General features: G+C 49.4%; 1 protein-coding gene across 1 annotated transcript; it reads left to right on the top strand.

Annotated features, from left to right (window-relative positions):
* Nucleotides 1-2,108: 2,108 nt before the first annotated feature.
* On the top strand, nt 2,109-6,559 carry Tff3 (trefoil factor 3). The gene is made up of 3 exons (XM_021150050.1): nt 2,109-2,228; nt 4,214-4,360; nt 6,377-6,559. The coding sequence occupies exons 1-3, from the start codon at nt 2,144-2,146 to the stop codon at nt 6,388-6,390; spliced, it is 246 nt and encodes an 81-aa protein (XP_021005709.1). The 5' UTR covers nt 2,109-2,143; the 3' UTR covers nt 6,391-6,559.
* Nucleotides 6,560-14,647: the final 8,088 nt, after the last annotated feature.

Below are 14,647 nucleotides of genomic sequence, written 5' to 3'. Positions count from 1 at the left end.
TAGCCACCCACCACTGTCAGGGGGACATCAGACAGGCTCTGGTGTTCTGGGAAAATAATTTCAAGCTTTAAAAAGAACCAGAGCCGCAGCTTTGACTTCCTCCAAACATCCACATCTAGGTCCTGATGACTCAGAAGGGGCTGGGAGGCAAGAGAGGAATTCACAAGGAGGGAGGGAGGACCACGCCTAGCACAGATGCACAACGGGTGACAGGTGGCCAGCAGGAATTCCTGGCGACAAGCCCTGGCTTTTGCCTTCTTCCTCTACCTAACTGCTGCCTCAGATAACAGAGACTGATAACTTGAGAAAAGGGCGAGGTGAAACCACGTCTGGCCTTCACCTGCTCCAAGGCTGGGATGCTCGTGAGTGTCACCGAGCAGGCAGTACCACTGCCATACCTGTGTGACCCTCTCTCATCTAGTGAATTCGTGGCCGTGACTCAAGACCCACTCGAAATTCACTTTGTCCTGATGATTCTTTCATCGTATGTCGCAGTTCCTGTCTTCGGCTCTTTACTCCTCCCCAGGCTCTGACCTCAGGTGTCATGAGATTCCAGTATCTTCAGGCTGACTGTCTGGTCTATGATCCAGGCTATGTTTACTCTGATAAGGCCCTCCGCAGGCTGAATCTCTGATGCTAGAACCAGCCTGCAGGCTTGGACATGCCTGTCAGACCCTGCACACAGACCTGGCCTCCACTGGCCAGTCTGTGAGGGATGGCTCCTGGGCATCTATTTGGGTACCCACTTTTATACTTGTCCAATGTGGAAGCCAACTTTGAGCGGTTAGATGCAGCCATTTTGTGCTGAGAACCAGAGGGAACCAGAGGGTTCTCAGGTGGTCTCTGTACAATCTAATGAGATGCCACAATGCCAGGCAGTGAGGACCAGGCAAGGCAGACTACCAGCTATCTTCTGGGAGGTGGGACACACTGAACTAATGGCTGCTAGCCCCTGCTGCTGCAGTAATGTTAGCATGCACTCTGTCAGCCCACAGCTTCTCCCTTCCGAAGCCAGGTCTAGTCACCCCAGCCTCATCCACACAAGCTGCTGAAGGCTGGTTTCCAGTGTAGACCATTTACTGGGAGTAAGGCCAGGCAGACTCGGTAAAGATGAAGAGTCTGTATCTGCTTGGGGTAAAAATCTGTGTGGGAGGGGCTAGAGAGGTGGCTTGGTGGTTAGGAGCACCGGCTGCTCTTCCAGCAGACCCTGACTCAATCCCAGCAACCACACAGTGGCTCGCAACTGTCTGTAACTCCAGATCTAGAGGATCTGATGTCTTTTCTGACTCTGCATGCTCATGCATACATGTGGTACCTGTACACACACACACACACACACACACACAATTAAGCAAGTAAATTTTTAAAAATCTGCTCAGGTCTAGAAACCAGAGGTACTGAAAATAGATGTCTCTGGATGGAAGGGGGGACTTTATATTTTTTCATTTAAAAAACCAAATATATTAGTATTTTTATATATTTATATGTATTTAAATTACATATTTTCAAATATATAATTTATATATTATTTTTAGTAAAATATATTTTATTATAGTAATAGAATCTATTTTGTATTAATAAATATACAAATATATTTATTAAGTATATTTCATTAAAATACATTGAATAAATATTTCAGCTATTAAAGTGTAGCTAATGATAAAAAAAAATGGCTTTTCTGGAGAAAGTGCAAAGCTAGAGTTTCCACCTTCACAAGTGACAGACGAGATTGGTGGTGATGTGGACAAAGTAGCCCAGGGTCTTCTTCACTGTTCTCGGTGAGGTGCTTGAGACTAAATGTCCCTGCCTAGCCTGTGGCTCTGTCCAGCCAGTGGCCTTGCCTTACAGCATCACAGAGTCTGCTTCTAGACTAGGTATACAAATTGATTGACAGATCTGCTTTCAGACTGATCTACCACGGCTGTCCCCACCTCTTCCTGGTCCTTGTTTCCCTCCCTAGCCCTCTCCCCTCCCTCCCTGCCCCCCTCCCTGTGTCCCCCAACTTAGTACTGGGGAGGAGTCTTCTGAAATCTCACAGGATAGAGTCCAGAGTCCACAGAACCCAGCAAACACATGGCTATAAAAGGGCCGTCCTTGTGACCTTGCACATCCTGTGCAGTGGTCCTGAAGCTTGCCTGCTGCCATGGAGACCAGAGCCCTCTGGTTAATGCTGTTGGTGGTCCTGGTTGCTGGGTCCTCTGGGGTAGCTGCAGATTACGTTGGCTTGTGTAAGTACCTATCTGGTTCCCTCTGTCCTAGGCTGGGACCTCTACAAGGAGGGACACAGAAGACCTAGGCTAACAGAGCATTCTGTGAGCTTGAAAGCAGGGATGTACCCTCTGCATCGATTTAATAATGAATCACCACTGAAGAGGTACACGGTTTCTTGAGGCAGTTCTACAGAGAGGCTCTTTCTGATCCACTTCAAAGACAAGTAAATAGAGGCTCAGAGAGAGTTGACATACTCGGGACAGCTCTCCTCAGAATCTGCAGCGGGGTTGGAACCAGGGCTGGGGAGGAAGGGACAGCTGGGGCTCATCCTGTCTCATTCCTTTCTTTGCCAGAGATTTCTGAGCACACACTGAGCATCCTGGCAAGTTACCAGAACCAAAGGTGTAAAAAAAAAGAAGAGAAAAAGAAAAGAAACAGTTGAGAAAGCAATAGCTCAAGACGGTTTATAGAAACCCTTGGGCACTGGGTCACAGTGTTAGGTGAGAAGTACTCTGAGCCACTGGGTAGGACCTTCACCAGGTCACCCCTGACCAAGGTGAAGACAAGAGGTCCCCTGGCAGGCTTTGGAACCCTGCTGCCCAGGGCATGCCACCTACACAAAAGCCTCTGGGAGCTGGAGCTGCGTTGAAGTTTTGAAAGGTTCCTATCTCCCTCCCCTTCTCCCTCCCATCTCATGGGAGGCACAATGTAGTATCCTCTTTGGTGGGGGAGATAGAGAAGTTTGTTGGGTTTCCACTTAAGGGAAATCAGTTAGCTGATCACGTATGGATAAACATGCAATCTTCCTGGATCCAGGGGCCCTGCCAGCTGTTGGATATCTAGACCTGTTTTTGATCTCCTGACCCAGTGAGGGACACTGGGCAAATGGACAGATTCCTTGGGTTAGCAATCAGCAGTGGATGCATGTTATAGAAAATATTTAATTTTGACCTGGGGTTTCTACTCTGCCTTGACCATTTAGTTCCAGGATAAAAACACACACACACAACCTTTATATTTACAATAAGCGTTAAATAGCACAAGAGCTGGGCAGATACTTAGCCTCTATGCTATAGAATCTGCTTTCCTACCAATAACCCGAGTTATTACTTACTATGTTTCATCTAGGCTGCTCTTAACTCCTATTGGCTAGTCTTTAGGACTCACCTACCCCATGGTGGCTTCTCTTTCTCCTCCTGCACACTTTTCTTCCTTGTGGTCCCAATCCAACCCCCAAGCCCCAGAAACCTAAAACCTACCTATGTCTCTTGACTAGTGACATCTTTATTTACCAATCAGTAATAACTTGGAGCCAGGGTATACATGCAGACTCTCATCTCTGGGATGACCAGGTCTTGGGGGTGGGAAGGGGTTACATTTAGCATTACAATAAATCTCAAAAGACCAAATCTCTAAGGATACAAACCACAGCTATCCTTCTAAATTGATGAGTGAACACGGAGTTCAAGGTCAGCCTGGGCTACATGAGAGACTGTCTCTCTCTCACACACAAAAATATCCTTAGCCAAGTTTGAGTGTCTATGGCCATGAAACTGCCCCTTCCACCATAAACAAAGGTGGTCATACGTTAAGGCATTTCCCAAGAACTCTGATGGGGGTGTCAGGGCAGGGCATGGGGGCTCTGCTACGTGAGTTGGATGTTTCCGGTGGCATTCTTAGCTATGGAGTTGATGGCAGCTAAGGGTCTGTTAAGGCTGCATGTTCCAAAGGTTACACCTGATGGCCAAGGGATGTTAGAGATGCAGTGAAGGGTGTTAATGGAGGGAACTAAGGACAGCCAGGATGATTTGGGTCCCACATTCCCACCCTCCACTGTCAGGGAGATCTCTAGGAAGCATCATTTCCCAATAGACTGCTTTCCTTTAGACATGCCCCATGCCATTCCTCTGAACTCAGGGGGGATGGCTGAGGGAGTGCCACAAGAAGCAAGACAATACCCCAAACGAGTACTCTGGCAGCTGACTGTGTTTCATTTGGACAGCTCCAAGCCAATGTATGGTGCCGGCAAATGTCAGAGTGGACTGTGGCTACCCCTCTGTCACATCGGAGCAGTGTAACAACCGTGGTTGCTGCTTTGACTCCAGCATCCCAAATGTGCCCTGGTGCTTCAAACCTCTGCAGGAGACAGGTAAGGCCAGCCGGTGGTGCCCAGGGTGGCCCTGCCCTTCCATGTGGCTGGGCCCCAGCGGGACAATAGTATCATCAGTATTCCTTGGTGACACCTCATATCAGGGGCGTTGTGCCCAGGGCAGCTGGTGGCAGTGGCTGGCCCTTTCTACAAAATACATAACTGTGTTCTGAGGGCCAGGGAGATGATGCAGCATCAGTGAGATGCTTCTCACATAAGCAAGAGGACACGAGTTTGATTCACAAAACCATGTCAAAAAAGCCAGGTGTGGTGGCCATGCTTGGATCCTCCTCGCTGGGGAGGCAGAGACAGGCAGATCCCTGGGGCTTGCTGGTCAGCTAGCCTAGCCAAATTGTCAAGTTCCCAACCAGTGAGAGATCCTATTTGAGTAAGCCAGTGAGATGGCTTGGCAGTCAAGGTGCCTGTTCTCCATCTTGATGATGTGAATTCAATTCCTGAAACTGACATGGTGGCAAAAGAGAATTGACTCCTTCAGGTTGTCCTCTGACCTCTACAGGTGCACTGGCATGTCCCTCTTCACATATGCACACGGAGTAAATAAGCATGTGTGTGAACACACATAGACAGTGATAAGGTGCCACATGGGGGGAGCTGGTTTGAAACACAGACACACACAGACACACAGACACACACACACACACACACACACACACAGAGAGAGAGAGAGAGAGAGAGAGAGAGAGAGAGAGAGAGAGAGAGAGAGNACACACACACACACACACACACACAGAGAGAGAGAGAGAGAGAGAGAGAGAGAGAGAGAGAGAGAGAGAGAGAGGGAGGGAGGCAGGCAGCAGACACAGTGATAAGGTGCCACATTGTGGGAGCTGGTTTGAAACACACACAGACAAAGACAGAGACACAGAGACACACACAGAGAGAGGCAGAGACACATAGAGACAGACAGACAGACAGGCAGACACAGTGATGAGGTACCACATGGTGGGACCTGGTTTGAAACACACAGAAAGAGAGAGAGAGACAGAGACACAGAAAGAGACAGAGAGACAGAGACAGAGAGGCAGATACAATGATAAGGTGCCACTTCATCGGAGCTGGTGTGAAACACACACACTCGGGGAGGGGGGAGGAAGAAAGAGAGAGAGAGACAGAGAGAGACTGTGCAGCTGTGTAGCTGATTTTGAGCCTGTTCTTAGCAAGCTAGCCATCCATACTCCCTTGTTACTTATGACTGTCCAGAGCTCACAGAAGACCCATAGCCAGGCGACTGTGCTTGTGCCCCACTTTGCCCCCACCTCCTATCTCTCTTCCCCCTTCCTCGGGTGGAGTCAGTTGCAGGGCAGGTACCCTGAGAATCCCTGGGTAGGGCCGTGTGCAAACAGCAGATGGTCAGGCACATGGGTAGTTTCCCAATCCTGCTTTACCCAGGCCCCAACCTACCACATCTCAGGGTAGCCACCCACTGTGAGCCATCTGTCACGTCCAAATGCTGGCTGAACTTCTAAGAAGGTTGGACCTCTACAAGACTTCTTCCTGGGCCAGCACTCAAAGGAGCCAGATGTGCTCTTTGGCCTGGGTAACAGAAGGCTGAGTCCCAGCTGAACGGAGGCAAAGCACATGCAGCCCCCCCCTCAACCCCCTTCAACCAAGCCAGGAGAGAGGACTGAAGATAGTCAGGAGCAGCGGCAGGAGCTTGCCACTGCCCTACAGTTGGCAGGTCCCTTGCCTCTGGCTCCTTCCCAGGTACCATCTCACATAACCCCCTGCCAGGACCACTAGGAGGGATCCAGTTATGTGGCTCGGTTCACCAGGAAGATGCATAGTTTCTCTCCCAGGCTTTAGAGGGTGGGAGGGGGCTCAGATATCTATTGTGACCCAGGAGAAGAAGGCAGACAGGTGCTGGCCTCAGAGCCTGTCTTGCCCTTGGGAAGGGATGTTAGGGCTGCATGATAATGACCCCACTCACCTTGACCCTTTCCTTCCTTCCTTCCTTCCTTCCTTCCTTCCTTCCTTCCTTCCTTCCTTCCTTCCCAGAATGCACATTTTGAAGCTGTCCAGGCTCCAGGAAGGGAACTCTGCACCCTGGACTCCTGCTGCTGATGGTGGCCAAGGGTAGCATGCATCCCCGATCTGCTCCCTGCTGCAGGCCAATAAAGGAGCCAAGAGTCCTGAAGAATAAAGACCTCACAGCCAACACAAGGCTGCTCTGATTGCTGAGACCTCTACTCTTGTGTTTATTTCCATGTGTCGCTCGCAGGGTGGGGAGGGTGAAGGGTCACACTTCACCGGGGAGAGGATGTCCCAGGCCTGTGGGGAACTGATTCTGAGTTCCGGTGTTTCTCTGAGAACAGCTTCATGCCAGGATCCCTTGAGGCAAGTATTCTAGTTCCCTTCTACTGCTGGGATGAAACACTCTGATCAAAAATCAACTTACAGGAGGAAGGTTTTGTCTGACTTACACTTCCAGGGCACAGTTCCATTGAGGGGAGTCACAGTGGGAATTTGAGCCGGAGCTTGAAGCAGAAACCGTGGAGAGTGACCCTCGATGGCATAGTTTAGGGTTCATGCTCAGTTGACTCGCTAATAAAGCCCAGGTCCACCTGCCAAGGGATGGTGCCGCCCATCATGGGCTGGGCCCTTCCATATCAATTAACAATCAAGATAACCCACCACCACCACCCTCACTCTCAGCCATTCCAACAGGCCAATCTGATTTGGGCAGGTCCTCAATTGAGGATGGTTTCTCAGGTGACTCTTGGATATGTCAAATTGAGCTAGCAGCAGGTAGAACTGTTCACAGCTCACTTGTATTGTCATATTTAATATCTGCCATACTGTACAAGGCTTTTTTTTTATGGATACAGAACAGTAGTCTATATATCACATCCTTACCCATGTCCACATTCTCTAGGCTGATTGGTCCCCTCTCCTCATTTCCAGTGTGGCTTTTCTCTGCACTCACCATGGGAAGGTTTGGGGGTGGAGGCACCTTCCTGTGCTGCATGGCTGATCCCTAGGTCTACTCCCACAGGGGACCATCTCAGGGCCACATCATCCAGGCTACTCTATGGCTCATTTACACAACACAGGGGCCAGGAAACATTGCTTCTCATTGTGCTGGGGTTTCCTGGTTTCTTCCCCCTGGGAGAGACCTTGGTCCCTTAACCACTGCACTAGAAATGATGGTTCAGTGTGATTTTTTTGGCAAGTCACATTTAAAACATATCACACTAACTGATTGTCACATTGACCATTGACACCCAGGGTGCACGGGGGAAAACCGTTAGAACCCACGTCTTAAAGGACCATCAGAGTAAACTCCAGAGACAGACATTTGAGCCTGTATGGTAGGCAAAGCCCCTGCCTCCTTGGCTCCTACTTGCTTTAATAAATAAAGGTTTATTGGAAGCAGGGCCAAGATTACAATGTAGAAGTGGGGTACTCTTATCCAAGCGCAGATTTTTGACATTTTATTCACTACATATCTATGTATTACCTTTGATTTTTAAATGCCATTTTGTCTTGACAGCTGAGTTTTCTGTACATTTTCATGTGAGGTGAACACTTTACCCAGCAATGTGCCCTGGTCCCCACGCTAATGACATTAGACTTGGGGCACTCACCTTTGTAGTGACATTTTTGAGGATTCTGGAATTTTGGTTTCTTTAAAAAAACAACAACACAGGAACATTGTAAGAATGTGCTTTTATTTTAATCCCAGGTGTGGGGTTGTGGGGCTGCTTCGGACTGTCCACAGCAGGTGACTATGATTTGCCTCATGCTCTAGCAGAGGCACAGTTTTGCCAGCTGCAGATAATTCCTGTGATTGTGTGATGTTTGAAATTTTGGGAACTTTTCAGAGGGTATAGAAATTCAAGGGCTTTGAGAGAGGGGGAGAGAGTGGGTGGTGGTTGGCCAGTTAGGGGGCTTGGTTATGGTTTGTTAGTAGCCATGGTCAAAGAAGAAACAAAAGGAAAGAATTAGATTGAGGGATCTCTTTCCCCTTTCCCTTTCTCTCTCTTTCTCTTTCCCCCTAATCCTTGCTGTTCTCCTATCTAGTGTTAGGGGGCATGAAACCAGGCAGGGTGATAAAGGCATAAAGGAAAAAGAACACACAAAGTAGCAAAGACTGGCTACAACCTTTAAAGCTCTCAGCACATCAGAAATAAGATACATTCGACAAGATACAACAGGAACTCTTTCTATAGGCACTGTATTCCCAAAGCCCTGACTTAGAGGGAAGCTGTCATGATGCCCTTGTTTAGAATCCAAAGGGGTCCTTCATCCTGTCTGCCTGCTAACGGCAGGAGGGACACTTGTGTTTACCTCCCTCTTAACTACAAACCCCTGACCCCAGACCCCCCTTCCATTGCAAGTGGGATCTGAAGGACTTTGCATGATTACTGAGCTCTCTGGTGCCCACTCCACACTGTTTTGTAGGGTAAGTGCCTGGCTCCCTTTGTCCTAGTCCCTGTTCTGCTCAGTGAGGAGGGACCCTCAGTGAGCCTCTGAATGGGGGAAAGAGTCAGTAAACCCGAGCATGGTGGGAAGGTTGTAAGAATCCCATTGCAAGCCGGTCATGGTGGTACACGCCTTTAATCCCAGCACTTGGGAGGCAGAGGCAGGCGAATTTCTGAGTTCAAGGCCAGCCTGGTCTACAGAGTGAGTTCCAGGACAGCCAGGGCTACACAGAGAAACCCTATCTCGAAAAGCCAAAATAAATAAATCACAAGGCTGGAGCCAGTCCTCCCCCTGGCCTGCTGTGGAGAATGGATAGAGACTGATGGAGAAGTCCCGGGCCAGGGCCAACATCACTGAGCCCTCCGGGCTGGCAGGATGGGTCAGGTTCTGTCTCCTCACCCACAAATGGGAGGTCAGGTTTGGTTGATGTTGGAGGTGAAGTACCCCCTCCCCTGGCTCTCTCTGGCACATAAAGTCCATGTTAATATTATTACAAATAAAATGCAAACCCAATTCCAGAGGGGCTCTTTGTACCGTTCTGTAGGATCCGAATTTCTCGGTCAGAGCTCAGCTATGCTAACCTTGGCTGTGTTAATCTCACAGTGGTCATCAGCACTGGCCACCTCCCAGTCTGAAGCTTATAGAAGAAAACTGGATCTTTCCACTTTCTGATCCCTAGTCAAGCCATGGGGTCAGTGTCTTTCTGAGGCTGGGCAACCCCTTCTCTGTGAGGCAAGGCATCCTTTGCTCCTGGGGATGCAGCAGGCCTGGTCTTCATCTCTTTTTGCTTACAGCACTCATCCACCTATCTCTGCCTGGCCTTCCTTCACCATGGGAGCTAAAAGGATGCTACACTTCTTCCTCAGAGACCTGGGTAGGACGGTGTAGACTTAGCTGAAAGCAATCTGGCAACATTCCAGGAGCTGCAGTGTTCATGGTTAACATCTTCCAGGCCTAAGTGAAGCCAGCTGTGAGCCCACCAGGACCAAATCAGAACCTCAAATAAAACTCACACGGCCCCGCACCGCCCTCTGCTGGCAGCCTGGAGTAGCAGCTGCTCCTTACCTCTCATCCTTGTCTACTCTCTTCCAACAGCATCTAATTACAAACCAGCCATTCCCTTGAGCAGCCCTAGCCTGTATGGTGCCCTACAGTTGTTAACTTTTCTGACACTGTTAATGGAGCCAGTGCTGAGTGCTGAGACCTTCTCAGCTGTGACTGGCAAGCCCAGAGTCACCTGCAGCATCCTGTCATCTCCAGTGGGAGACGTGGGACTCACGTGGGCCAAAGAAAAGTACCTCCCATTGTCTTAGTTAGGGTTTTACTGCTGTGAACATACACCATGACCAAGGCAACTCTCATAAAAACAACATGTAGTCGGGGCTGGCTTACAGGTTCAGAGGTTCAGTCCATTGTCCCAAGGCAGGAGCATGGCAGCATCTAGGCAGGCATGGTGCAGGAGGAGCTGAGAGTTCTGCATCTTCATCTGAAGGCTGCTAGTGGAAGACTGGCTTCCAGGCAGCTAGGATGCAGGTCCTAAAGCCCACACCCACAGTGACACACCCACTCCAACAAGGCCACACCTTCCAATAGTGCCACTCCCTTGGGCCAAGCATACACAAATCATCACACCCATCCAAGTCCATTTTTGTGCTGTTCCCTGTCTAAGGCTTGGGGTGGACATAGTCTAAATGCATTGCTCTGTGGGTGTTCAGAAACTTGGGGTACATCTCTCAGTACCATATGAATGTGGGGATAAGGCTGGCTTTGAGTAGATACAAGGTCAGAGGTGGAGGGAGTTTGTGATGTGTCAGGTGTCACCCATAGACTCCTGTCTCTGCCTGGGACAGTCCAGGGTCCTTTCTGCTCAGGGGGGGTTCAAATCTGTTGTCATGATTTGAACCCAGACCCTGTCCTGTGTTGTATCCTGACCTAGGTTATGTCCTGGTTTGCCTCTCCGTGGCTCCGATAAACATTGTGACCAAAACCAAAACAACTTAGGGCTTAAGGGAGGTTGATGTGGTTTTAACATTATAGTCTATCACTAAGGGAAATCAAGGCAGAAACCTAGACATGGGAAAAGAGGCCACAGAGAAACGCTGCTTACTGGCTTGTCCCCCGTGGCTTGCTTAGCTTGCTTTCTTATACAACCCAGGACCACTACTTATCTAGGGATGGCACAATCACAGTGGGCTGCCCCCACCCCCCATCAATCAATAATCAATAAAGCACCTTTCTGATTTGCCCACAGGCACTTTGTGAAAATTTATTTATTTATTTATTTTATGAGTTCACTGTCGCTGTCTTCAGACACACCAGAAAAGGGCATCCGATCTCATTACAGATGGTTGTGAGCTACCATGTGGTTGCTGGGAATTGAATCCAGGACCTCTGGAAGAGCAGCTAGTGCTTTTAACTGCTGAACCATCTCTCCAGCCCAGAGGGAGGCACTTTTCCAGTCAATGTCCCCTCTTCCCAAACGATTCAACCTTATGTTAACCTGACTCCCCCTCAAAAAAACAAAAACAAAACAAAACAAAAAACCCCAAAGTCCGGGCATGTTGCTTTTGTTTTCTGGCTTACACTGCCCTGAATTTCCCTAGCATGGAGCTTTATGGAACGGTATCCACTCCAGTGTAGCGATGCCCGCACTACATGGATGCCCACTCAGCCTGCTGGGCAGAACTCCTGTCCTTACAGGTGGCCTGTTTTTGGTAATTGCAATGAACGCTAGTGACCCGTCCAGCAGGTCCAGTTATTTGAGGGTCTTGAGGGGACCTTCTCCTAAGAACCAAATTGGGGGGGGGGGGTAGAGAGAGACGAGAACCTTGTGCAAGAACAACACGGAAACATTCTGAGTGGCATCAAGGTTCCAATGTATTAGCCAGGCCCAAGGTTTAAATGCACAAGCAAAAGGGGAAGTGCCTTTCAGCAGGAGGGATGGGGCAGTAGAATTGCACAAGCAAAAGGGGAAGTACAGTTACTTATCAGTGGGACGGGTGGAGCAATAGAATTGCACATTCTTTAGGCAGTTACTCGGGGAAGCAGGAACTTGGTGGTATCAGGGTGTGGTCAGGACATCTGGCGCTGACTTAGGGCTGGGACATCCTGTGGTTGTTCTCGGAAAGGTGTGTCGTGGCCCGCTTTTGACCCCCTTTTCTTCTGGGGGGGGGGAGGCCCAATTCAGAGATCAGGACAATTGTGTTGTCTTAATAGCTCCCAACACCCTAGTCCCTCATTACCTCCTTTGGGGTGTGGACATGCCAACACATATTGCATTAGTTTATCCCATCATACCTAATAGGAATGTATATATTTTTCAAAAGTTTGTGTGCAGACTTGACTATAGAGTGTGATGTAACAAGGAGCCCCCCCCCCCCTGTGTTAGCTGGGGTTCATGGTGTTTGTGTGTGTTAGTCAGGAATTCATGGAATTGATGAAATTCAATAGAGGAACAGAATGCATGTATATTATAATAGGGGGATTCAATAAATTGTCTTATACCACAGGGCACTTGGGAAGCAGAGGAATAAAGATCACTGCAAATTCAAAGCCAGCTAGGTCTAGACAGTGAGTTATAGGCTGGGCAGGACTAGGACTACCTAGTGAGACCCTGCCTCAAGCAAGTAAACAAATGAAAACTCATCTCTCTCTCTCTCTCTCTCTCTCTCTCTCTCTCTCACACACACACACACACACCACCACCACCACCACCACCACCACCACCACCACCACCTCTCTGTCAATTCCCCACTCAGGCAGAGTTTGATATTTGAGGTGTGTTGCCAGGGACATACGCTCTTGGTCCTGCCCATTGCTTCTGAGATGGCATGTCCCCTTCCCCAGGATGACCCTCTTGTACATCTAACCTTCTTCCTGGCACAGAGATTACTAGGTGCCTTTCCGTGCAGCTGTCCTTGTGCCCCCCTGGTCTGGCTGCTGCAGTCTTTCTAATCTGTGACCCTACCCCTAACCTTAATCTGCCTCTCATGTTCTCTTCCAGAGGATGGATCTGCTCCACATACTGTGAGCATGCAGCTCCAGTGGCCACTAGAGGGCACCCTTAAGCACCCACAGGCATTTGTCACTGTCTTCTTGGATACATCAAAGGAGGTGGTAGTCTGGTCTCCTAGGTGACACCCCAGAGACAGGTGAGCCTGTGTGATTCCTTGCTCCCCCCGCCCCCGCCCCATTTCCATTCAGAAAGGTTTGGTGGGAGCTTTCAGTGCTGCTGTGTGTGTGTGTGGGGGGGGGGTAAGGAAGGTTTTTATCCACGGAGAGGTGGGCATCAACAGGAGCACCATGCTGGCTGCTCAAAGCAAGGATTATTCATGAAGAACCAAGTGCGGGCCGCAGCAGGTTACCAGCAAGGGCCACCACATAGCTAGAGGCCCCCTGACTAGTCTCAGCATCTCTGCCGCTCACTGTGGAGAGGAACCTCATAGATGTACAGGTTTCTGGAGCCCAGACCTCATGACTCAGGGAACGTTTAGACATGACCCCTAACTGGATAAAGTTCGCATCACACTGAGCCGCAGGCAAACAACATCCCGGGTGACTGATGGTGCTGTTTGGTTCATCCAGTGCTGACAGGCAGAGACCATCGCTGTTGCATTGAGAGGGGCCGCACTGAAGCAACCATGGCTTCACGTCAAAGTTTGCTGTTCTGTCTATGGAGTGGTGTGGATAGAGAGTGGAGAGTTTTATGTCAGCTTGACACAAGCTAAAATTATCTGAGGGAAGGGAACACCTCCGTAATATCAGGTTGCAGGGAAGCCCTGAAGGTATTTTCTTAATGAGTGATTGACAGGGAAGGGCCCAGCTCATGGTGGTGGCTCCATCCCTGGGTTCTATAAGGCAGCAGGCTGAGCAAGGCATGGAGAGCAAGCCAGGCAGCAGAACCCTCCTGCCTCCAGCCTCCTGTCCTGAGTTCCTGCCTGACTTCTTCCAGTGATGAACGGTGATACAGAAGTGTAAGCTAAGTAAAGCCTTTTCTCCCCAGGTTGCTTTGGTCGCGGTGTTTCATCACAACGATGGTAACCCTAACTAAGACAGGAGTGAACTCACGCTCTTTGCAAGATCTCAGGCTAGAAAGACTATTCCCAAATAAGCCCAAATGTTACCCCTGAGCCATCCCTGGGGACCTGAAAGGCAGAGGTGGAGAGAGAGTCCTGACAGCATTAGTCACAACTCTTGAGTTTTAGAGCCCCAGTGTGTACCTGTGCTTCCCTGACACCTGACTCTTACAGAGCCTTGAGCAGGGCACCCCCTGATGCAGCTGCTAGGGCACGGGGAGGAGACATGCGCAGAGCTGTCTTGGCTGTGCCTCTGTGGGAGTTGGAGCTCTCATGTTCCAGGGGTTTGAGCCTCACCTGGTGCTGTTGGAGACCAGGGTCACATGCCCTCAGCAGAGGACTGTGGGTTAGGTATCTAAGGGAATACAGCACAGAGACAGTTGCAGAGAGAGTGCTCAGAGAGCAGGCTGGCTCCACAGTGGGTTGGACCACGCAAGCGATCAGAACCCCTTACCAGGCAGACACACCCATCTTCAGCTGGTGGAAACGTGGATTTGACTCAGCAAAAAAACCTGCCAAAATCACTTGGAGCATTTGACACCAAATGCACATAAAAATTTTTATATAAAATATTTTATTAGCAGTTTTATGTCTTCCAAGTATCTAACTTTTTATATTAACACAGTCTGCTCCTTGAGCTCCCCCCTGCTGGGTTCCGTTTGTCTGTCTGTCACATTCTCATTCTCCTTTAGTTCATATTCAACAATAGCCATAAGAGACTTTCATCTCCTGCGCTGTAGGCGTGGATGAATTTTCTCTTTCCTCCTTG

The sequence above is a fragment of the Mus caroli genome, chromosome 17 (genome assembly GCF_900094665.2).
Source record: "Mus caroli chromosome 17, CAROLI_EIJ_v1.1, whole genome shotgun sequence".
NCBI classification, from domain to species: Eukaryota; Metazoa; Chordata; class Mammalia; order Rodentia; family Muridae; genus Mus; species Mus caroli.
Note: the sequence above shows the minus strand (reverse complement) of the source record. Positions and strands in the feature narration are given on the sequence as shown.